Below are 24,610 nucleotides of genomic sequence, written 5' to 3'. Positions count from 1 at the left end.
ACCTGGAAGTGACATCTGATGAAGAGAATCAAAGGTAATGGATTATTTACATAGTATTTTCGATTTTAGATCTCCCCAACATGACGTCTAGTCTGTATCGCAACGCGTATTTTTCTGGGCGCAGTGCTCAGATTATTGCAAAGTGTGATTTCCCAGTAAGGTTATTTTTAAATCTGGCAAGTTGATTGCGTTCAAGAGATGTAAATCTATAATTCTTTAAATGACAATATAATATTTTACCAATGTTTTCTAATTTTAATTATTTAATTTGTGGTGTTGACTTGACTGCCGGTTATTGGAGGGAAACGATTTCCTCAACATCAATGCCATAGTAAAACGCTGTTTTTGGATATAAATATGAACTTGATAGAACTAAAAATGCATGCATTGTCTAACATAATGTCCTAGGAGTGTCATCTGATGGAGATTGTAAAAGGTTAGTGCATCATTTTAGCTGGTTTTAGTGACCCTGTCTTTGACTTGACAAAACATTACACACAACTCTTGTAAATGTACTGTCCTAACATACTCTAAATTTATGCTTTCGCCGTAAAACCTTTTTGAAATCGTAAAACGTGGTTAGATTAAGGAGATGTTTATCTTTCAAAGGGTGTAAAATAGTTGTATGTTTGAAAAATTTGAATTTTGCCATTTATTTGGATTCAAATTTGCCGCTCTTGAAATGCACCTGCTGTTGATGGAGTGCACCACGGGTGGCACGCTAGCGTCCCACCTAGCCCATAGAGGTTAAGTCTATGATTTGATATTTGATAGAGCAGTCTGACTGAGCGATGGTAGGCAGCAGCAGGCTCGTAAGTATTCATTCAAACAGCACCTTCGTGTGTTTTGCCAGCAGCTCTTCGCAATTCTTCAAGCATTGCTCTGTTTATGACTTCAAGCCTATCAACACCCAAGATTAGGCTGGTGTAACCGATGTGAAATTGCTAGTTAGTTAGCGGGTGCGCGCTAATAGCGTTTCAAACGTCACTCGCTCTGAGACGTGGAGTACTTGTTCCCCTTGCTCTGCATGGGTAACGCTGCTTCGAGGGTGGCTGTTGTCGATGTGTTCCTGGTTCGAGCGAGGAGAGGGATGGGAGCTATACTGTTACACTGGCAATACTAAAGTGCCTATAAGAACATCCAATAGTCAAAGGTATATGAAGTACAAATCGTATAGAGAGAAATAGTCCTCTAATTCCTATAATAACTACAACCTAAAACTTCTTACCTGGGAATATTGAAGACTCATGTTAAAAGGAACCACCAGCTTTCATATGTTCTCATGTTCTGAGCAAGGAACTTAAACATTAGCTTTCTTACATGGCACATATTGCACTTTTACTTTCTTCTCCAACACTTTGTTTTTGCATTATTTAAACCAAATTGAACACTTTCATTATTTATTTTAGGCTAAATTGATAGTATTTATGTATTATATTAAGTTAAAATAAGTGTTCATTCAGTATTGTTGTAATTGTCATTATTACAAACAAAAATATATATGTTTTTAAATTTATTTTAAAAATCGGCCGATTAATCAGTATCGGATTTTTTTGGTCCTCCAATAATCGGTATCGGTGTTGAAAAATCATAATTGGTCGACCTCTAGTCACAATGTGACTAACATGTTTCCAGTGCCTAAATAAATCAACTGAGATTGTTAGATATGCCGGGTAGGATTTCAGTGCGTAGGTAGCGCCAATCACACAGAGCATCTAACAGGATTGACCCACTAAATTACCAGCAGGTGGTCTGTCTGGAGGTGTAAATGGGTCACAAGTCATGTAGACAACACCATGGCTGTGGGATATAAAAGCAAAAGTAGCCTCTCAGAGGGAAAAGGAGTTCTGCAGTGTAGTAGCCCCAAAGGCATGCTCTGCTTATGTTTTGCATTGAATTTACATGCGACACAGAGCTCCCTTTCAAGTCAGATTTAGTGATACGTTTAGTGACTGCAAGTTGTAATAAAATATTACAACAAAGTTAACAGCATTTGCTCCAGGGACTAGGGCCCAATCCCAAATGGACCCTATGCTCCAGTGGAGATCTGAGAAAATTCGACAAGTGCAAACAATATTGAAATAACTTCACCTTGTCCTGATAGGTTAGGTGGAAGTTTCATCATATTGCAACTAATTAGATCCTTCCGACTACCACAAGTGTATAGGGTGTAGGGTCTAGGGGTCAGCGTTTGAGTTGCATCTGGGACACACTGGTTGCATATATAGCTAGTAGATACACAAAACTTTACTAAAATGTCACCAAATGATATTACTACATTACCAGTCAGTAGTAGTGATTGATAATGTTATTAGCTAGCTAAAACTGAAGTCAAATGAACAACATTGTAGATAGTAGTAATGACATACAGGAACAAATCACCAAAATGAAACCAGAGACTGAAGAGGAAGCTAGGCATCCCACTCCCTCATTTTTTCTGGTTAGTCAATGAACTAACCAGACCCGGCTGCTATCGCATTGGCACAGCATCTTTGGTATTGGTGCCTATGGGAGAGCCACCCCTTAAGCAGACCGGAACCGTTATCATTTTTTTCAATTGTAAACGGCCTGAGTAAGACAATTTATCCACAATCCTTCCCTGAAATCAGAAGGGTCCTTTCTATCCAAGATCCTTAGTACATCCAGCTGGCATCACCTCATTGACGTTGAAATGTAAAAATGTTAAGGTAAGGGTTATGGTTAAGGTAAGACATTCACAGACACTAACTATCTTTATCGCCCATTAACAATAGCAAAACACCCCCGGACAGAAGATACTAAGAGCCCCGATGCTTGCTCTCAACACGCAGCGCTTGAGGTATGGTTTTGGAAGCATAAGGAACGTATCATTCATATCAGCGGGAAATCGTAAAAAGAAAAAAGGAAAAAAAAGGATAAATCACTACACACCTTTATAGGGTTCCCACACCTCGCTTGTTTTAAGGAAAACAGACGGAAGACAGTCGACTGCCTGAGCTAATTAGATATGTCTCCGAACACCTGTGTGTAAACAGAGACAATTCGCCTCTAAACAGAACATGCATTTGCCAAGGCAGCAGCTACTCTTCCTGGGGTCCAAACACATTAAGGCACAAAAAAAACTACAATTTAAACAAAACAGTACATCATTACAACACAAAATGTATAATACCACCATACAACAATTTTAAAATGTATGTGTGTGTGTAGAGTGCTAGTATGTGTCTCTCTACACAGTGTGCGTTGTTCCAAAAGGTGTAGTTTTCTGTTTTTTGAAGTTGTTCTTTAATTCGATTTTACTGCTTGCATGAGTTACTTGATGTGGAAGAGAGTTCCATGTAGTCATCATGGCTCTGTGTAGTACTGCGCGTTTCCCGGAGTCTGTTCTGGAATTGGGAATGGTGAAGACACCCCTGGCGGTATGTCTTGTAGGGTATACATGGGTTGCCATCGGACCGGTGTGCTAGTCCTTTGAACAGACAGCTCGGTGCTTTCAACATGTCAATACCTCTCACAAAGACAAATAGTGATGTCACTCCTCTACTTTAAGCCAAGAGAGATTGACATGCATGTCATTAATGTTAGCTCTCTGTGTACATTTAACCATAAAGAAATGGTTTGTCGAGTTCAGTATGGAAGAACTTGACTGTTCTGCACAGAGCCCTGACCAAAACCCCATCGAACACCTTTGGGATGAATTGGAACGATGACTGCAAGCCATGCCATTTTGCCCAACCTCACTAATGCTTGTGGCTGAATGGAAGCAAGTCCCCGCAGCAATGTTCCAACATCTAGTGGAAAGCCTGTTATAGTAGCAGAGGGGCGTCCAACTCCATATTAATGCCCATGATTTTAGAATGAGATGTTCGATGAACAGGTGTCCACATACTTTTGGTCATGTAGTGTATATAATGTTGAGTCATCAGCATTAATAGATACACAGGCTTTACACAGTGCCAGATCATTAGTGACGTTTTTTTTTTAAAGCAAGGGGCCTAGACAACTGCCCTGGGGAATGCCCGACTACCTGGATTATGTTGGAAGCTTCCATTTTATTTCACCTTTAACCTACCAGGTAGGCCAGTTGAGAACAAGTTCTCATTTACAACTGCGACCTGGCCAAGATAAAGCAAAGCAGTGCGACACAAATAACAACACAGTTACACATGGAATAAACAGAACGTACAGTCAATAACACAATAGAAAAGTCTATATACAGAGTGTGCAAATTAAGTAAGATTAGGGAGGTAAGGCAATAACTAGGCCATAATGGCAAAGTAATAACAATTGAGCAATTAACCTCTCTAGGCTAGGCGGGACGAATTCGTCCCACCTACGTAACAGCCACTTGCAGCCTGTGGCGCGATTTTCAAAACATTAAAAATCCTATTACTTCAATTTCTCAAACATATGACTATTTTACAGCTATTTAAAGACAAGACTCTCGTTAATCTAACCACACTGTCCGATTTCAAAAAGGCGTTACAACGAAAGCAAAACATTAGATTATGTCAGCAGAGTACCAAGCCAGAAATAATCAGACACCCATTTTTCAAGCCAGCATATAATGTCACCAAAACCCAGAAGACAGCTAAATGCAGCACTCACCTTTGATGATCTTCATCAGATGACAACCCTAGGACATTATGTTATACAATACATGCATGTTTTGTTCAATCAAGTTCATATTTATATCAAAAACCAGCTTTTTACATTAGCATGTGACGTTCAGAACTAGCATACCCCCCGCAAACTTCCGGGGAATTCGCTAACATTTTACTAAATTACTCACGATAAACGTTCACAAAAAGCATAACAATTATTTTAAGAATTATAGATACAGACCTCCTCTATGCACTCGATATGTCCGATTTTAAAATAGCTTTTTGGTGAAAGCACATTTTGCAATATTCTAAGTACATAGCCCAGGCATCACGGGCTCGCTATTTAGACACCCGGCAAGTTTAGCACTCACCATAATCATATTTACTATTATAAAAGTTTGATTACCTTTTGTTGTCTTCGTCAGAATACACACCCAGGACTGCTACTTCAATAACAAATGTTGGTTTGGTCCAAAATAATCCATCGTTATATCCGAATAGCGGCGTTTTGTTAGTGCGTTCCAGACACTATCCGAAATGGTAAAGAAGTGTCGCGCGCATGGCGCAATTCGTGACAATAAAATTATAAATATTCCATTACCGTACTTCGAAGCATGTCAACCGCTGTTTAAAATCAATTTTTACGCCATTTTTCTCGTAGAAAAGCGATAATATTCCGACAGGGAATCTCCTTTTCGGCAAACAGAGGAAGAAAAAAAAAAATCACAAAGGCTGGGGCGGTCGGGTCATGCGCATAAGCCCAGAGTCCCTTGATCGGCCACTTGAGAAAGGCGATAATGTGTTTCAGCCTGGGGCTGGAATGACGACATTCTGTTTTTTCCCGGGCTCTGAGAGCCTATGGAAGACGTGGGAAGTGTCACGTTAGAGCAGAGATCCTTAGTAAAAGATAGAGATGGAAAAGAAGTTCAAGAAATGGTCAGACAGGCCACTTCCTGTAAAGGAATCTCTCAGGTTTTGACCTGCCATTTGAGTTCTGTTATACTCACAGACACCATTCAAACAGTTTTAGAAAATGTAGGGTGTTTTCTATCCATATGTAATAAGTATATGCATATTCTAGTTACTGGGTAGGAGTGGTAACCAGATTAAATCGGGTATGTTTTTTATCCAGCCGTGTCAATACTGCCCCCTAGCCCTAACAGGTTAAACACTGGAGTGATAGATGTGCAGAAGATGAATGTGCAAGTAAAGATACTGAAGTGAAAAGGAGCAACAACAAAAAATAATAATATGGGGATTAGGTAGTTGGATGGGCTACTTACAGATGGGCTGTGTACAGGTGCAATGATCTGTAAGCTGCTCTGACAGCTGATGCTTAAAGTTAATGAGGGAGATATGAGTCTCCAGCTTCAGTGATTTTTGCAATTTGTTCCAGTCATTGGCAGCAGAGAACTGAAAGGAAAGGTGACCAAAGGAGGAATTGGCTTTGGGGGTGACCAGTTTAATATACCTGCTGGAGCGTGTGCTACGGTGCCCAGTGAGCTGAAATAAGGTGGGGCTTTACCTAGCAAAGACTTATAGATGACCTGGGTTTGGCGACAAATATGAGCCAGTAGATGGGGCTTTGGTGACGAAACGGATGGCACTGTGATAGACCGCATCCAATTTGCTGAGTAGAGTGTTGGAGGCTATTCTGTAAATGACATCACCGAAGTCAAGGATCGGTAGGATAGTCAGTTTTACGAGGGTATGTTTGGCAGCATGAGTGAAGGTTGCTTTGTTGTGAAATAGGAAGCCGATTCTAGATTTAATTTTGGAATGGAGATGCTTAATGCGAGTCTGGAAGGAGAGTTTACAGTCTAACCAGACACCTAGGTATTTGTAGTTGTCCACATATTCTAAGTCAAAACCGTCCAAGTAGTGATGCTAGACGGGCGGGCAGGTGCAGACAGCGATTGGTTGAAGAGCAAGCATTTAGCTTTTTCTAGCAATTAAGAGCAGTTGGAGGCCACGGAAGGAGAGTTGTATGGCATTGAAGCTCGCCTGGAGGTTAGTTAGCACAGTTTCCAAAGAAGGGCCAGAAGTATACAGAATGGTGTCATCTGCGTAGAGCTGGATCAGAGAATCACCAGCAGCAAGAGCGACATCATTGATATATACAGAGAAAAGAGTCGGCCCGATAATTGAACCCTGTGGCACCCCCATAGAGACTGCCAGAGGTCCGGACAACAGGCCCTCCGATTTGACACACTGAACTCGTCTGAGAAGTAGTTGGCGAACCAGGCGAGGCAGTCATTTGAGAAACCAAGGCTGTTGAGTCTGCCGATAAGATTGTGGTGATTGACAGAGTCGAAAGCCTTGACCAGGTCGATGAAGACGGCTGCACAGTGTCTTTTATTGATGGCGGTTATGATAACTTTCAGGACCTTGAGCATGGCTGAGGTGCACCCATGAACAGCTCGGAAAACAGATTGCATAGCGGAGAAGGTACGGTGGGATTCCAAATGGTCGGTGATCTGTTTGTTAACTTGGCTTTCGAAGACCTTAGAAAGGCAGGGTAGGATAGATATAGGTCTGTAACAGTTTGGGTCTAGAATGTCTCCCCCTTTGAAGAGGGGGATGACCGCGGCAGCTTTCCAATCTTTGGGGATCTCAGACGATACGAAAGAGAGGTTGAACAGGCTAGTAATAGGGGTTGCAACAATTTTAGAAAGAGAGGGTCCAGATTGTCCAGCCCAGCTGATTTGTAGGGGTCCAGCGCTTTCACAGCTCTTTCAGAACATCAGCCATCTGGATTTGGGTGAAGCAGAAATGGGGAGGCTTGGGCAAGTTGCTGTGGGGGGTACAGAGCTGTTGACCGGGGTAGGGGTAGCCAGGTGGAAAGCATGGCCAGCCGTAGAAAAATGCTTATCGAAACTGTCAATTATCGTGGATTTATCGGTGGTGACAGTGTTTCCTAGCCTCAGTGCAGTGGGCAGCTGAGAGGAGGTGCTCTTATTCTCCATAGACTTTACAGTGTCCCACAACTTTTTAGAGTTTGTGCTACAGGATGTACATTTCTGTTAGAAAAAGCTAGCCTTTGCTTTCCTAACTGCCTGTGAAATATTGGTTCCTAACTTCCCTGAAAAGTTGCATATCACGGGGGCTATTCGATGCTAATGCAGTATGCCACAGGATGTTTTTGTGCTGGTCAAGGGCAGTCAGGTCTGGAGTGAACCAAGGGCTATATCTGCTCCTGGTTCAAAAAATGTTTAATGGGGCATGCTTATTTAAAATGGTGAGGAAAGTACTTTTAAAGAATAACCAGGCATCCTCTGACGGAATGAGGTCAATATCCTTCTAGGATACCCGGGCCTGGTCGATTAGAAAGGCCTGCTCGCTGAAGTGTTTCAAGGAGCGTTTGACAGTGATGAGGGGTGGTCGTTTGACCGCAGACCCTTTACGGACGTAGGCAATGAGGCAGTGATCGCTGAGATCCTGGTTGAAGACAGCAGAGGTGTATTTAGAGGGCAAGTTGGGCAGGATGATATCTATGAGGGTGCCCGAGTTTACGGATTTGGGGTTGTACCTGGTAGGTTTCATGATAATTTGGGTGAGGTTGAGGCATCTAGCTTAGATTGTAGGACGGCCGGGGTGTTAAGCATATCCCAGTTTAGGTCACCTAACACTAAGAGTTCTGAAGATAGATGGGGAGCAATCAATTCACATATGGTGTCCAGGGCACAGCTGGTGGCTGAAGGTGATCTATAACAAGCGGCGACGGTGAGAGACTTGTTTCTAGAAAGGTGGATTTTTAAAAGTAAAAGCTTGAATTGTTTGGGCACAGACCTGGATAGTAAGCCTGCAGAGTTCTGTCAATCTCTGCAGTAGATTGAAACTCCGCCCCCTTTGGCAGTTCTATCTTGTCAGAAAATGTTATAGTTGGGGATGGAAATTTCAGGATTATTGGTGGCCTTCCTAAGACAGGATTCAGACACGGCTAGGACATCCAGGTTGGCAGTGAATAAAACAAACTTAGGAAGGAGGCTTCTAATGTTAACATGTATGAAACCACGGCTTTTACGGGTACAGAAGTCAACAAATGAGAGCGCCTGGGGAACGGGAGTGGAGCTAGGCCCTGCAGGGCCTGGATTAACCTCTACATCACCAGAAGAACAGAGGAGGAGTAGTATAGCCTTTAGCTGTACCTTTATAAGAACTGGTCGTCTAGTGCGTTCGGAACAAAGAGTAAAAGGAGCAAGTTTCTGGGTGCGGAAGAATAGATTCAAGGCATAATGTACAAACAAGGGTATGGTAGGATGTGAATACAGTGGAGGTAAACCTAGGCATTGAGTGACGGTGATAGAGGTTTTGTCTCTAGAGACACCATTTAAACCAGGTGAGGTCACCGCATGTGTGGGAGGTGGAACAAAAGGGCTAGCTAAGGCATTTTGAGCAGGGCTGGAGGCTCTACAGTGAAATAAGACAATCACTAACGAAACAGCAATGGACAAGGCATATGACCGCAGACCCACTACGGACGTAGGCAATGAGGCAGTGATCGCTGAGATCCTGGTTGAAGACAGCAGAGGTGTATTTAGAGGGCAAGTTGGGCAGGATGATATCTATGAGTGAAGAGGCATGCGTAGCAGAGTGATCATAGGGTCCAGTGAGTAGCTAGGCGAGCTGGAGACACGGCGATTCAGACAGCTAGCGGGCCGGGGCTAGCAGATGGGCCTTCATGGGACGTCGCGACGGAGGAGCCTGTTGAAACCCCCTCGGGCGGATTATGTCGGTAGACCAGTCGTGATGGATCGACAGGGCTCCGTGTCGGCAGTAAAAGGGGTCCAGGCCAACTGGCAAAATAGGTATTGTAGCCCAAGAAGTGGCTGATGAACCTCTTCAGCGAGCTGGGAGATGGGCCTAGCACGTGGCTAGCTCCAGGCTAACTGGTGCTTGCTTCAGGACAGAGACGTTAGCCAGGAGTAGCTACTCGGATAGCAGCTAGCTAGCTGCAATAATCCTGGTGAAAAGGTTAGAGCTTGCAGTAGGAATCCGGAGATGTGGTAGATGTGCAGACTGGCAGGAGTTGACCAGGCTGAGGTTAGCTGATGACCGCTAGCAGTGGCTAACTGACTACTAGCTAGTTAGCTGGCCAGCTTCTGTTGGGGTTCCGGTTATAAAGTATAGAAAATAGCAAATCTATACCACATTGGGTGAGGCGGGTTGCAGGAGTAAATGTTGAAATTGAGGTAAAAAAATATATACGAAGAAAAAAGACACACGGCAAACGACAAGACGCCTGACTGCTACGCCATCTTGGAATCATTTTTACAGAAGGAGGCCCCACAGAACACCCTCTGTGGGGCCTCCCGAGTGGCGCAGCGGTCTAAGGCAATGCATCACAGTGCTTGAGGCATCACTACACACCCGGGTTTGACCGGCCAGGATGTCCTTATCCCATCGCGCTCTAGCGACTCCTGTGGCGGGCAGGGCACATGCACGCTGACACGGTCGCCAGTTGTACGGTATTTCCTCTGAAACATTGGTGATGCTGGCTTTCGAGTTAAGCGAGCAGTGTGTCAAGAAGCAGTGCGTCTTGGCAGGGTTGTGCTTCGGAGGACGCACGGCTCTTGACCTTTGCCTCTCCGGATTCCGTACGGGAGTTGCAGCGATGGGACAAGACGAACTACCAAACAGATCACAGCTTCCCTGTGGCTCAGTTGATAGAGCATGATGTTTGCAATGCCAGGGTTGTGGGTTCGATTCCCACGGGGGGGGCCAGTACAATTTATTATTTTTTTAATTAAAAATTAAAACAATGCATGAAATGTATGCATTCACTACTGTAAGTCGCTCTGGATAAGAGCGTCTGCTAAATGACTAAAACGTAAAAGTAATGAAATTGGCGAGAAAAAGGGGGTAAAATGTTTAAGAACACACTGTGTTCTGTTCAACAGGTAACTCTCGATCCACGATATAGCAGATGTAAAGCCATAACACACGTTTTTTCAGCATCAGATTATGAACAATAATGTCAAAAGCGGCACTAAAGTCTAACAAAACAGCTCGCAATCTTTTTATCAATTTCTTTCAGCCAAATCAACAGTAATTTGTGTTAGTGCTGTACATGTTGAATGCCCTTCCCTATAAGCATGCAACTAATCTATTAATTCATTTACTGTAAAATAGCATTGTATGTGGTCAAACACAGTATTTTCCAAAAGTTCACTAAGGGTTGGTAACAGGCTGATTGGTCGGCTATTTGAGCCAGTAAAGGGGGCTTAACTATTCCTGGGTAGCGGAATTACTTTTGCTTCCCTCCAGGCCTGACGGCACACACTTTCCAGTAGGTTTAGACTGAAGAGATGGTAAAAAGGATTGGAAATATGGTACGCTATCATCCTCAGTAATTTTCCCTCCAAGTTGTCAGACCCAGGTGGTTTGTTATTGTTGATACACCATTTTTTCACCACTTCCACACTCACTTTACAAAATTCAAAATTACAAAGCTTGTCTTTCATAATTGTCAGTTTTGAAGGGATGTGTTGTAGAGGTCGACCGAGTAAGATTGTTCAATGCCGATACCGATTATTGGAGGACCAAAAAAAGTAGATACCGATTTAATTTATATATATAGAGCATGTTTTGAGCATGTTTCATTATTTGAGCATGTTTTATATATTTAAATATATATATATATTTAAATATATATATATATATATATATATATATATATATATATATATATATATATATATATATATATATATTTAAATATATATATATATATATATATATATATATATATATATATATATATATATATATATTTAAATATATATATATATATATTTAAATATATATATATTTAAATATATATATATATATATTTAAATATATATATATATAAATATATATATATATATATATATATAAATAAAATGACAATTACAACAATACTGAATGAACACTTATTTTAACTTAAAATATTAACCTCTATGGGCTAGGTGGGACAGTAGCGTCCCCCCCGTGGGCACTCCATCAACAGCAGGTGCATTTCAAGAGCGGCAAATTTGAATCCAAATAAATGTCAAAATTCAAATTTTCCAAACATACAACTATTTTACACCCTTTGAAAGATAAACATCTCCTTAATCTAACCACGTTTTACGATTTCAAAAAGGTTTTACGGCGAAAGCATATATTTAGAGTATGTTAGGACAGTACATTTACAAGAGTTGTGTGTAATGTTTTGTCAAGTCAAAGACAGGGTCACTAAAACCAGCTAAAATGATGCACTAACCTTTTACAATCTCCATCAGATGACACTCCTAGGACATTATGTTAGACAATGCATGCATTTTTAGTTCTATCAAGTTCATATTTATATCCAAAAACAGCGTTTTACTATGGCATTGATGTTGAGGAAATCGTTTCCCTCCAATAACCGGCAGTCAAGTCAACACCACAAATTAAATAATTAAAATTAGAAAACATTGGTAAAATATTATATTGTCATTTAAAGAATTATAGATTTACATCTCTTGAACGCAATCAACTTGCCAGATTTAAAAATAACCTTACTGGGAAATCACACTTTGCAATAATCTGAGCACTGCGCCCAGAAAAATACGCGTTGCGATACAGACTAGACGTCATGTTGGGGAGATCTAAAATCGAAAATACTATGTAAATAATCCATTACCTTTGATTCTCTTCATCAGATGTCACTTCCAGGTATCACAGGTCCATAACGAATGTAGTTTTGTTCAAAAAAGCTCATCATTTATGTCCAAAAATCTCCGTCTTGTTAGCACATGATCTAAGCCAGCCGGACTTCTCGTCATGAACGAGGGGAAAAGATATATTTACGTTCGTTCAAACATGTCAAACGTTGTATAGCATAAATCATTAGGGCCTTTTTTAACCAGAACATGAATAATATTCAAGGTGGACGAATGCATACTCTTTTATAACGTATTGGAACGAGGGTACCCAACATGAACTCGCGCGCCAGGTGTCTAATGGGACATCATCGTTCCATGGCTCTTGTTCGGTCAGATCTCCCTCCAGAAGACTCAAAACACTTTGTAAAGGCTGGTGACATCTAGTGGAAGCAATAGGAAGTGCCAAAATATTCCTCAGCCCCTGTGTTTTTCAATGGGATAGGTTTAAAGGTAATACAACACATCAGGTATCCACTTCCTGTCAGAAAATGTCTCAGGGTTTTGCCTGCCAAATGAGTTCTGTTATACTCACAGACACCATTCAAACAGTTTTAGAAACTTTAGAGTGTTTTCTATCCATATATAATAAGTATATGCATATTCTAGTTACTGGGTAGGATTAGTAACCAGATTAAATCGGGTACATTTTTTTTATCCAGCCGTGCAAATACTGCCCCCTAGCCCTAACAGGTTTTAACTTATAAAATCTATTTAGTCTCAAATAATGAAACATGCTCAATTTGGTTGAAATAATGCAAAAACAGTGCTTGAGAAGAAAGTAAAACTGCAATATGTGCCATGTAAAAAAGCTAACGTTTAAATTCCTTGTTCAGAACATTTGAAAGCTGGTGGTTCAATATTCCCAGTTCTTCAATATTCGCAGTTAAGAAGTTTTAGGTTGTAGTTATTATAGGAATTAAGACTCGTCGACTATTTCTCTCCATACCATTTGTATTTCATATACCTTTGACTATTGGATGTTCTAATAGGCACATTAGTATTGCCAGCCTAATCTCAGGAGTTGATAAGCTTGAATTCATTAACAGCTATCATTAAGAGCTGCTGGCAAATGCAGTAAAGTTTGAATGAATGCTTACGAGCCTGCTGACGCCTACCAACGCTCAGTCAGACCGCTCCATAAAAATCATAGACTTAATTATAATAAACACCCAGAAATACAAGCCGTTGGTCATTACCGTAATTTCCGGACTATAAGCCGCTACTTTTTTCCCCACGCTTTGAACTTCGCGGCTTAAACAATGACGCGGCTAATATGGATTTTTCCCGCTTTCAAATAAAAAATAAAAAAATGTAAAACCACATTCTGTGACGTGCTCAGTTTTTTGGCGGCATGAAGCTTTCATTAGACCAATGAAATTGCCGAACGGGTTCAGGTCAAACAATTTGTTTTTTACTGTATAGATTAAATCGAGAGCTCTCAAACTTCCCATCATTCTGATTACGGTAGTCATTTTGTCACCCTCATCATGGCAAAGACACGGAGAAATGCATATGATGCAGCTTTCAAGTTGAATGCGATTGATCTGGCTGTTGGAAAAGGAAATAGAGCTGCTGCACGGGAGCTTGGTCTGGAGCAATGACTTTCTTGGTAGGCTACTGTTTACTGCAAAATTTTTATTTTTTTGTTACAAGCCGTGTTTCGTTAAAGCCTATTTATTTTTGTTACAAGCCTGTGTAAAGTTTATTTGTTTCAATGTACCGGTAGGCACCTGCTGCTTATAGACATGTGCGGCTTATTTATGTTCAAAATAATATATATTTTTTAATTCAGTTGGTGCGGCTTATATTTAGGTGCGCTTAATAGTCCGGAAATTACGGTAATATGGTAAAATCCAGAAACTATCATTTCGAACACAAAACATTTATTCTTTCAGTGAAAAACGAAACTGTTCCGTATTTTATCGAACGGGCGGCAACCGTAAGTCTAAATATTGCTGTGACATTGCACAACCTTCAATGTTATGTCATAATTATGTAAAATTCTGGCAAATTAGTTCACGACGAGCCAGGCGGCCCAAACTGTTGCATACACCCCGACTGAGTGCAATGAACGCAAGAGAAGTGACAGAATTTCCCTAGTTAATATTGCCTGCTAACATGAATTTCTTTTAACTAAATATGCAGATTAAAAAATATATACTTCTGTGTAATGATTTTAAGAAAGGCATTGATGTTTATGGTTAGGTACAATCATGCAACGATTGTGCTTTTTTTATGAATGGGCTTTTGTTAAATCATCCCCCGTTTGGCGAAGTAGGCTGTGATTCGATGATAAATTATCAGGCACCACATTGATTATATGCAACGCAGGTCATGCTAGTTAACCTATAAATATCAACAACCATGTGTAGTTAACTAGTGATTGTTAAGATTGATTGTTTTTTTATAAGATAAGTTTAATGCTAGCTAGCAACTTACCTTGGCTCCTTGCTGTACTCACGTAATAGGTGGTCAGCCTGCCACGCAGTCTCCTCGTGGAATGCAATGTAATCGGCATTATCGATTGTTATAAAAATGTGAAAATCGGCCCTAATTAAAAATCGGCCAAGCCGATTAAAAATCGGTCAACCTCTAATGTGTAGATTCAGAGTTTGTTGTTGGCATGTCATGCCAAAGTTTGCTAATCCTGCCAATGAAAAAAATCATTAACCTGTTAGACACCATTCAAACAGTTTTAGAAACTTTGGAGTGTTTTCTATCCAAAGCCAATAATTATATGCATATTCTAGTTACTGGGCAGGAGTAGTAACCAGATTAAAATCGGGTACGTTTTTTTATCCAGCCGTGAAAATACTGCCCCCTAGCCATAACAGGTTAAAGAAGCAATAAAACTGGCCTTTACACTCGTTGAGTATCTGGAGCATTAGCATTTGTGGGTTCGATTACAGGCTCAAAATGGCCAGAAACAAAGACCTTTCTTCTGAAACTCGTCAGTCTATTCTTGTTCTGAGAAATGAAGGCTATTCCATGCGAGAAATTGCCAAGAAACTGAAGATCTCATACAACGCTGTGTACTACTCCCTTCACAGAACAACGCAAACTGGCTCTAACCAGAATAGAAAGAGGGGTGGGAGGCCCCCGGTGCACAACTGAGCAAGAGGACAAGTACATTAGAGTGTGTAGCTTGAGAAACAGACACCTTACAAGTCCTCAACTGGCAGCTTAATTAAATAGTATCTGCAAAACACCAGTCTCAACGTCAACAGTGAAGAGACGACTCCGGGATGCTGGCCTTCTAGGCAGAGTTGCAAAGAAAAAGCCATATCTCAGACTGGCCAATAAAAAGAAAAAATTAAGATGGGCAAAAGAATACTGACACTGGACAGAGGAAGATTGGAAAAAAAGTGTAATGGACAGACAAATCTAAGTTTGAGGTGTTCAGATCACAAAGAACACTCGTGAGATGGAGAAAAAAATGAAATGATGCTGGAGGAGTACTTGACGCCATCTGTCAAGCATGGTGGAGGCAATGTGACGGCCTGGGGGTGCTTTGGTGGTGGTAACGTGGGAGACTTGTACAGGGTAAAAGGGATTTTGAAGAAGGAAGGCTGTCACTCCATTTTGCAACGCCACACCCTGTGGATGGCGCTTAATTGGAGCCAATTTCTTCCTACAACAGGACAATGACCCAAAGCACAACTCCAAACTATGTAAGAACTATTTAGGGAAGAAGCAGTCAGTTGGTGTTCTGTCTATAATGGAGTGGCCAGCACAGTCACCGGATCTCAACCCTATTGAGCTGTTGTGGGAGCAGCTTGACCGCATTGTACATAAGAAGCGCCCATCAAGCCAATCCAACTCATGGGAGTGGCTTCAGGGAAGCATGGGGTGAAATCTCTTCAGATTACCTCAACAAATTGACAACTAGAGTGCCAAAGGTCTGCAAGACTGTAATTGCTGCAAATGGAGGATTCTTTGACGAAAGCAAAGTTTGAAGGACACAATTATTATTTCAATTAAAAATCATTATTTATAACCTTGTCAACATCTTGACGATATTTCCTATTCATTTTGCAACTCATTTCATGTATGTTTTCATAGAAAACAAGGACATTTCTAAGTGACCCCAAACTTTTGAACAGATATATCATACATACACACAGTACCAGTCAAAAGTTTGGACACACCTACTGATTCCAGGGTTTCTTTACTTTTACTATTTTCTACATTGTAGAGTGTTAAACAAAGTGTTAAACAATTCAAATATATTTTATATTCTTCAAATTACCACTCTTTGCCTTGATGACATCTTTGCACACTCTTCATGAGGTAGTCACCTGGAATGCATTTCAATTAACAGGTGTGCCTTATAATAGTTAATTTGTGGAATTTCTTTCATTTTTAATGCATTTGAGCCAATCAGTTGTGTTCTGACAAGGTAGGGGTGGTATACAGAAGATAGCCCTAAAAAAGACCAAGTCCATATTATGTCAAGAACAGCTCAAATAAGCAAAGAGAAACGACAGTCCATCATTACTTTAAGACATGAAGGTCAGTCAATACGGAACATTCCAAGAACTTTGAAAGTTTCTTCAAGTGCTATGATGAAACTGGCTCTCATGAGGACCACCAAAGGAAAGGAAGACCCAGAGTTACCTCTGCTGCAGAGAATAAGTTCATTTTCGTTACCAGCCTCAGAAATTGCAGCCCAAATAAATGCTTCACAGAGTTCAAGTAACAGACACATCTCAACATCAACTGTTCAGAGGAGACTGCATGAAACAGGCCTTCATGGTCGAATTGCTGCAAAAAAAGCACTACGAAAGGTCACCAATAAGAAGAAAGACTTGCTTGGGCCAAGAAACACAAGCAATGGACATCAGACCAGTGGAAATCTGTCCTTTGGTCTGATGAGTCCAAATTTGATTTTGGTTCTACCTGCCGTGTTTTTGTGAGACGCAGAGTAGGTGAACGGATGATCTATGCATGTGTGGTTCCCACCGTGAAGCATGGAGGAGGAGGTGTGATGGTGCTTTGCTGGTGACACTGTCAGTAATTTATTTAGAATTCAAGGCAGACTTAACCTCTCTAGGGTAGGGGGCAGTATTTGCACGGCTGGATAAAAAAATGTACCCGATTTAATCTGGTTATTACTACTGCCCAGAAACTAGAATATGCATATAATTATTGGCTTTGGATAGAAAACACCCTAAAGTTTCTAAAACTGTTTGAATGGTGTCTGAGTATAACAGAACTCATATGGCAGGCAAAAACCTGAGAAGATTCCTTACAGGAAGTGGCCTGTCTGACCATTTCTTGGGCTTCTACACTCTCTTTATTGAAAACTGAGGATCTCTGCTGTAACGTGACACTTCCTACGGCTCCCATAGGCTCTCAGAAGGCGGCAAACCGCTGAATGATGTCTTTGCAGGCCCTCGCTGAAAAACAGTAGCGCATTTGGATAATGGTCGATCAGAGAACAATGAGACTGAGGCGCGTGCACGAGGCGACAGCATGTTTTTATTTTTTCGTCTTTGAACTTAAACAGGGTTTCCCGGTCGGAATATTATCGCTTTTTTATGAGAAAAATGGCATAAAATTGATTTTAAACAGCGGTTGACATGCTTCGAAGTACGTTAATGGAATATTTAGAATTTTTTTGTCACGAAACGCGTTGGGCGCGTCACCCTTCGTCACCCTTCGGATAGTGTCTTGAATGCACGAACAAAACAGAGGATATTTGAACATAACTATGGATTATTTTGAACCAAACCAACATTTGTTATTGAAGTAGAAGTCCTGGGAGTGCATTCTGACGAAGAACAGCAAAGGTAATCACATTTTTCTAATAGTAAATCGGAGTTTGGTGAGGGCCAAACTTGGTGGGTGTCAAATTAGCTAGCCGTGATGGCTGGGCTATCTACTCAGAATATTGCAAAATGTGCTTTTGCCGAAAAGCTATTTTAAAATCGGACATAGCGATTGCAGAAAGGAGTTCTGTATCTATAATTCTTAAAAATAATTATGCTTTTTGTGAACGTTTATCGTGAGTAATTTAGTAAATTCACCGGAAGTTTGCGGTGGGTATGCTAGTTCTGAACGTCACATGCTAATGTAAAAAGCAGTTTTTTGATATAAATATGAACTTGATTGAACAAAACATGCATGTATTGTATAACATAACATCCTAGGATTGTCATCTGATGAAGATCATCAAAGGTTAGTGCTGCATTTAGCTGTGGTTTGGGTTTATGTGACATTATATGCTAGCTTGAAAAATGGGTGTCTGATTATTTCTGGCTGGGTACTCTGCTGACATAATCTAATGTTTTGCTTTCGTTGTAAAGCCTTTTTGAAATCGGACAGTGTGGTTAGATTAACGAGAGTCTTGTCTTTAAATAGCTGTAAAATAGTCATATGTTTGAAAAATTGAAGTAATAGCATTTCTAAGGTATTTGAATAACGCGCCACGGGATTCCACTGGCTGTTGAGTAGTTGGGACGATTTCGTCCCACATACCCTAGAGGTTAACCAGCATGGCTACCACAGCATTCTGCAGCGATACGACATCCCATCTGGTTTGCGCTTAGTGGGACTATCATTTGTTTTTCAACAGGACAATAACCCAAAACACACCTCCAGGCTGTGTAAGGGCTATTTTACTCAGAAGGAGAGTGATGGAGTGCTGCATCAGATGACCTGGCCTCCACAATCGCCCGACCTCAACCCAATTGAGATGGCTTAGGAGGAGTTGGACGGCAAAGTGAAGAAAAAGCAGCCAACAAGTGCTCAGCATGTGGGAACTCCTTCAAGACTGTTGGAAGAGCATTCCAGGTGAAGCTGGTTGAGAGAATGCCAAGCATGTGCAAAGCTGTCATCAAAAATGTTTATGCTCTACAACATTCGCAGAGTACCACCCTGCCTCACACAGGAAGCGGCGCAGGTCCTAATCCAGGCACTTGTCATCTCCCGTCTGGATTACTGCAACTCGCTGTTGGCTGGGCTCCCTGCCTGTGCCATTAAACCCCTACAACTCATCCAGAACGCCGCAGCCCGTCTGGTGTTCAACCTTCCCAAGTTCTCTCACGTCACCCCGCTCCTCCGCTCTCTCCACTGGCTTCCAGTTGAAGCTCGCATCCGCTACAAGACCATGGTGATTGCCTACGGAGCTGTGAAGGGAACGGCACCTCCATACCTTCAGGCTCTGATCAGGCCCTACACCCAAACAAGGGCACTGCGTTCATCCACCTCTGGCCTGCTGGCCCCCCTACCTCTGAGGAAGCACAGTTCCCGCTCAGCCCAGTCAAAACTGTTCGCTGCTCTGGCACCCCAATGGTGGAACATGCTCCCTCACGACGCCAGGACAGCGGAGTCAATCACCACCTTCCGGAGACACCTGAAACCCCACCTCTTTAAGGAATACCTAGGATAGGATAAAGTAATCCTTCTAACCCCCCCCCCCCCCTTAAAAGATTTAGATGCACTATTGTAAAGTGGTTGTTCCACTGGATATCATAAGGTGAATGCACCAATTTGTAAGTCGCTCTGGATAAGAGCGTCTGCTAAATGACTTAAATGTAATGTAATGTAATGTCTGCTAAATGACTTAAATGTAAATGTAAATGTAAAAATAACATTTATATTTATTTCTTTAACACTTTTTTGGTTACTACATGATTCCATGTGTTATTTCATAGTGTTGATGTCTTAACTATTATTCTACAATGTAGAAATAGTAAAAATAAATTAAAAGCCTTGAATGAGTAGGTGTTCTAAAACTGTTGACCGTGTGAGATATAGATAGATAAGAGAGATATTATTTTTTATATATTGACCTTTGGAAAATTGATGTAGTCAGAGCCAGAGTCCACAAAGCCTGGGGCCGTATACACAATCTATAAGAGCTGCAAAGAGACATTTTACTCCTACTATTGTGGGTAAAAAAGATACATTAAGCCTTTTTAGTCATAAGAGTCCCAGCTAGTCAGCTTCCCTGTAGCTCAGTTGGTAGAGCATGGTGTTTGCAACGCCAGGGTTGTGGGTTCGATTCCCACGGGGGGCCAGCACAGAAAAAAAAAAATGTATGAAATTGTATGAAATGTATGCATTCACTACTGTAAGTCGCTCTGGATAAGAGCATCTGCTAAAATGACTAAAATGTAAATGTAGATATTTATGACACATCAAGGTGTCCTAACTAGTTAAGAGTTACCAGCAGGTGTCTTGATAATAGAAAAAGTAGGTCAGTGGTTCCTGCACCACATGCAAGAATGATGAAATAGAAATATCAAAAAAGAATCTACACCTACATGCTTTTGAAAATGATTTCAGATATGCTTAAATACTTCTAACCACAAACTCATAAATAATCACTTTTTTTCCTTTCAATTATTATGCATGCCAACGTATTATCAAAGAATTAAAGCTGTAACATTTTGGGTGACCGGAACAAATTCACATAGAAATGTGGTAGATCTGTCGTTGTCATTGAAATCTAGTCTAAGAAGTGGTAGATGTGTTCTATGTGCGCTGTTTCTGTGCTTCTATTTTGTTTTTTTTTTTATATTTTCCTTTCCGTTTTGTACACCAGCTTCAAACACAATATTTTTGGTTATGGAAAATATATTTCACAGCGGTTTAGATGGTACATTGTTTCTCTAAACTATACTTGCTTGTTTTGTCAAACGGAAATTAGGCTAACTATTGCAATTTTAGCAACCAAGAAACGGAGGAGTGATTTTTAACAGTAGGCCAAGTGATCATGTCAGGCGAAAATTATATCAAACATTTTACCATTGCAACATTTGACAATCACATTCACTGTGGTTGTCTGAAGCATGCACAGCTAGCAATGCCTCATCGCGATTTGTTATTCCCCATCATCTTCAACAATGTCAATGAGCGTCATCACTATTTTTCCTTTGCGGTACCTCAAACTGTTGTGATTACCAGCTGAGAAACTTTCATGAGTTGATTTTTATGCCAGGAGCAGACTGTCTGGGCAGTGTCTTAACATGATCCTAAAACCTCCTCTGAGCTGGGAGTTTTTAGTCTTAAAAAACAGCTTTTAACAGGATTCCTAGGACCTTTTCGGAGATGCTTTGTGGATACGGGCCCTGGTCTCATCTCCACGCAATTGGTGAAGTTCATCATAAACTTCCTTCACCACAGAGTGGAGTTTAGTCCACCAGTAAGGTCCTTGGACTATAAGGAGTATTTTAGGCTCCTTTAGTCCATTATTAGGTTAAGGCTTAAAGCTGCAATGTGCAGAATCGCACCGCCAATTCCTGGTTGCAAGTTTGCCTCATTTCAGTTTGTGATAAAAACAAGCAATGTAGAGCAGGGGTATTCAACTCTTACCCTACGAGGTCCAGAGCCTGCTGGTTCTGTTCTACCTTTAAATGAACTGCACACACCTGGTGTCCCAGGTCTAAATCAGTCCCTGATTAGAGGGCAACAACTGAAAAACGCAGTGGCCAAAGTTCTGTTTGAGGGGTGTCGAGAATAATTGTACTATTTAAACAGCTTAGAAATATTTCTGCTGAAACTGGTGTACAAAACCAAAAGAAGCAAAAACGAAACTTAAGGGAAGCATAGAAATAGCGCACAAAAACGATCCAACCGATTCTTATACTTGTTTTCAATGAGAATGACAGAGCTATTACTAACACTTCTATGTACATTTGGTGGAGTGAACCCAAAAGTTATATAATGCAGCTTTACGGTTAAGGTTTAGGGTACATCCCAAGGATCCCGGCTAGCACTAACGTCAACCAGATCAGAAGAGTTGTAATAATATCTTATCTTATTATAATAAGAATTTATTAGCTAATTGGCTAGCTTTCTCTGGAGGTCCCAATGATTCAACCAGCATTTAAAAAATATATATAAAAATAAAAAAAGATTCAACCAGCATTTCAAGCATCACCATCCGCACAGCCAAGCTGCCTGTGCAAGAAGCTAACTAGCATTACCACATAGAAAGCTAACAGCTAGCTAAAATAGTACTACCAATTAGAGACGCAATTTCCCCAAATTATTAAATCAAACAAATAAGCAAAATTACATCGATTAAGCACTTAAATAAAAGTAGTATCGTTGGATTTAAGTGGCAGTAGTTTCAAACAAATAATGTTACCTAGCTAACCAGCCATTTTAGCAGGAATTACTTTTTACACACGCACGTTTACAACAACTGTTCCCTCCCACCTCTGCCAGGCAGTCTGGCTGGTTGAGGCTTTAACGAGATAGGCCTCTAACACGCAATTCAAAAGGAGATCAGAAAATAATTTCAAACTTTCTTACCGTGTTTTTTAAACAAGTGTTCGGAAAGTAAACAATGTATTTCTTATTAACAAGTAAAGAATGTTTAATTCGGAGGTGTGCGTGCATGGTAACCACAAACGCCATGGTAACGGCGAAACGTAGTTAATACTGCCGAAATATGGTACGGCGATGAGCATTGTGCTAGTGGCTAGTTACAATGCTAGCTAGCTGGCCTTTTCAGTTGTAAAACAATAAATATGGTGTTTATATACAGTTCCGTGATAAACCTGGAGACAAGAACGCCGAAATATTTTAGCATTCACAGGTTTATCTAAACGGGGAAGATGGCTAGCAATTTAGCTGCTAGGCTAACTACGTTCTAAAAGGAGGGGCTCGAGATTTAAAATTCACTGGTGGTTGAACGCTTGCCTCCGACATGACACTCAGTGAGCCGCCCGGTGTAAGCCAACTACAGCAAAACCCAATAGGTTAAATTGTTTAGAATTCTCCGAATATATAACTAAAATGTTCAGTATTTAATACAACAGAAATGCCCTTACCTGTAATTTTTCATAAATGTATTATTCGTGTAGGTCCATTTCTTATTTCAAGCGGGGTAGTCCGTCGGTGAACAATGACGTAGCTATTTTCCCCACGGGTAAATCCGGGTACTACCGAAGAAAGGCAACTCTTGATTCGCTAAGGCTCGGTGTGGAACGTGTTCATATTAGTCGTAGAAAGCACGTACACGTCTGACCTTTGTGTAGTGAATGCCGTGCTCGACTTGTCTTTATTACTATATTTTTTTTAAACACAGCTGATGGAGAGTTTGTATACACACATTACATTAGGTTCGTTTTCAATCCGTAGGTGTGTGTGCTATGCCTGTTTACTTATTATACAACTACTCCCAGATGATTCATGACTGTCTGAGGCATGCATAACAATAATTAACGGGAGTGAGTGTCTTAATTACCTAAAATTAAAGGGTGGTCAAACAAACAACCCAGTCTTATTGTCTTGATTACCTTCATCATATGAGTATGTTAATCACAACCACAAATTATGTAAATGAATCTTGACTAGATACTATGTCTGCAGACTCTCATAAGTGTAAATTAAATTATTTATTCTACAGTTTTAACTTATAGTCACATTGTTACATCCAGGCAGAGAGACCACACACATATTCAACCATTTGCACCAAATTATTCACATTTGGTAAGGTAAAGGGGTCGAATATTACAGGTTTGAAGATGGGCAGAGATGGTTGACGTCAGGTCTCGTCTGTGGAATGGGATGCTTGCTGCCTGCTCTGAGTCTGTAGCTGACTGATCTGTCTCCTGAGTTGAACTATCTCCTCTTCCTGCTCTTCAACCCTTCTCTGCAAGCCATGGATAACCTGTAAGGAGAAGAGGGACATTGGAAATGTTTGATCTGTGATACCAATGTGTAACACTCTTCTCCTGATATTTACTGTCAGTAGTTGGCACCAGATTAAACATGTGGCTGAAAGTGACACAGGTCAAACCATTATAGCCAAGCGATGCTACTAGCATTTGGATCATATGTGTTTGAGCTTGTACAATAGCAGTGTAAATATCATGGCAAGCAGAAATTCAACAAGTACATACACCCCAGTCATGAGCTGTTCAATCCCTAACGGTCAGGCAGACAGTATTGGGGCATGAGGGGCATGAGGGGGGCATGAGGACTGATACCAACTGTCTCAGAGAAAGTTTATATCTTAGCCACAAGATTCCACATTACCATTATGCTTTTTTACACTGAGTTACACCAGGTTCGTTAACTCCATCATTGTTAGATTAAGACACAGCGGAGCCGGCTCGAGATATTGGCACTGTATTCCAAATTTTACCTTTATCCAAACTGATACATTGAGAAGATCGAAACACTGCTAGTTTTCCCAGAAAACTGTCCCTTTCGTCCTCATGCTAGCTAGCAGTAGCCCGCCACAGGAGTCACTAGTGCGCGATGAGACAAGGATATCACTGCCGGACAAACCCTCCCTAACCCGGACGACGCTAGGCCAATTGTGCGCCGCCCCATGGGCCTCCCGGTCGCAGCCGGCTGCGACAGAGCCCAGAATCTCTGGTGGCACAGCTAGCA

The 24,610-nt window shown here is 41.0% G+C and overlaps 2 protein-coding genes across 5 annotated transcripts in view; both read right to left on the bottom strand.

The window, feature by feature from the left end:
• The window catches only part of LOC106589586 (ubiquitin carboxyl-terminal hydrolase 42), a 37,660-nt gene extending 14,472 nt beyond the window's left edge, over window positions 1–23,188 (bottom strand). Inside the window, exon 1 of the mRNA XM_014179732.3 lies at window positions 23,041–23,188. The gene's annotated coding sequence lies outside the window, so the exon portion shown is untranslated. The remainder of the gene's footprint in view (window positions 1–23,040) is intronic.
• Window positions 23,189–23,588: 400 nt separating this feature from the next.
• Window positions 23,589–24,610, bottom strand: part of LOC106589587 (eukaryotic translation initiation factor 2-alpha kinase 1) — a 31,821-nt gene continuing 30,799 nt past the window's right edge. For all 4 annotated transcript variants that reach the window (XM_014179735.3, XM_014179736.3, XM_014179737.3 and 1 more), the window contains exon 15: window positions 23,589–23,882. In XM_014179735.3, coding sequence (XP_014035210.2) covers window positions 23,757–23,882 — 126 coding nt within the window. In that variant the 3' untranslated portion in view covers window positions 23,589–23,756. The remainder of the gene's footprint in view (window positions 23,883–24,610) is intronic.

This window comes from Salmo salar, chromosome 28 (assembly GCF_965601325.2).
Source record: "Salmo salar chromosome 28, fSalSal1, whole genome shotgun sequence".
Lineage (NCBI taxonomy): Eukaryota > Metazoa > Chordata > Actinopteri > Salmoniformes > Salmonidae > Salmo > Salmo salar.
The sequence above is the reverse complement of the archived record's forward strand: the minus strand, read 5'-3'. Positions and strand labels throughout refer to the sequence as shown.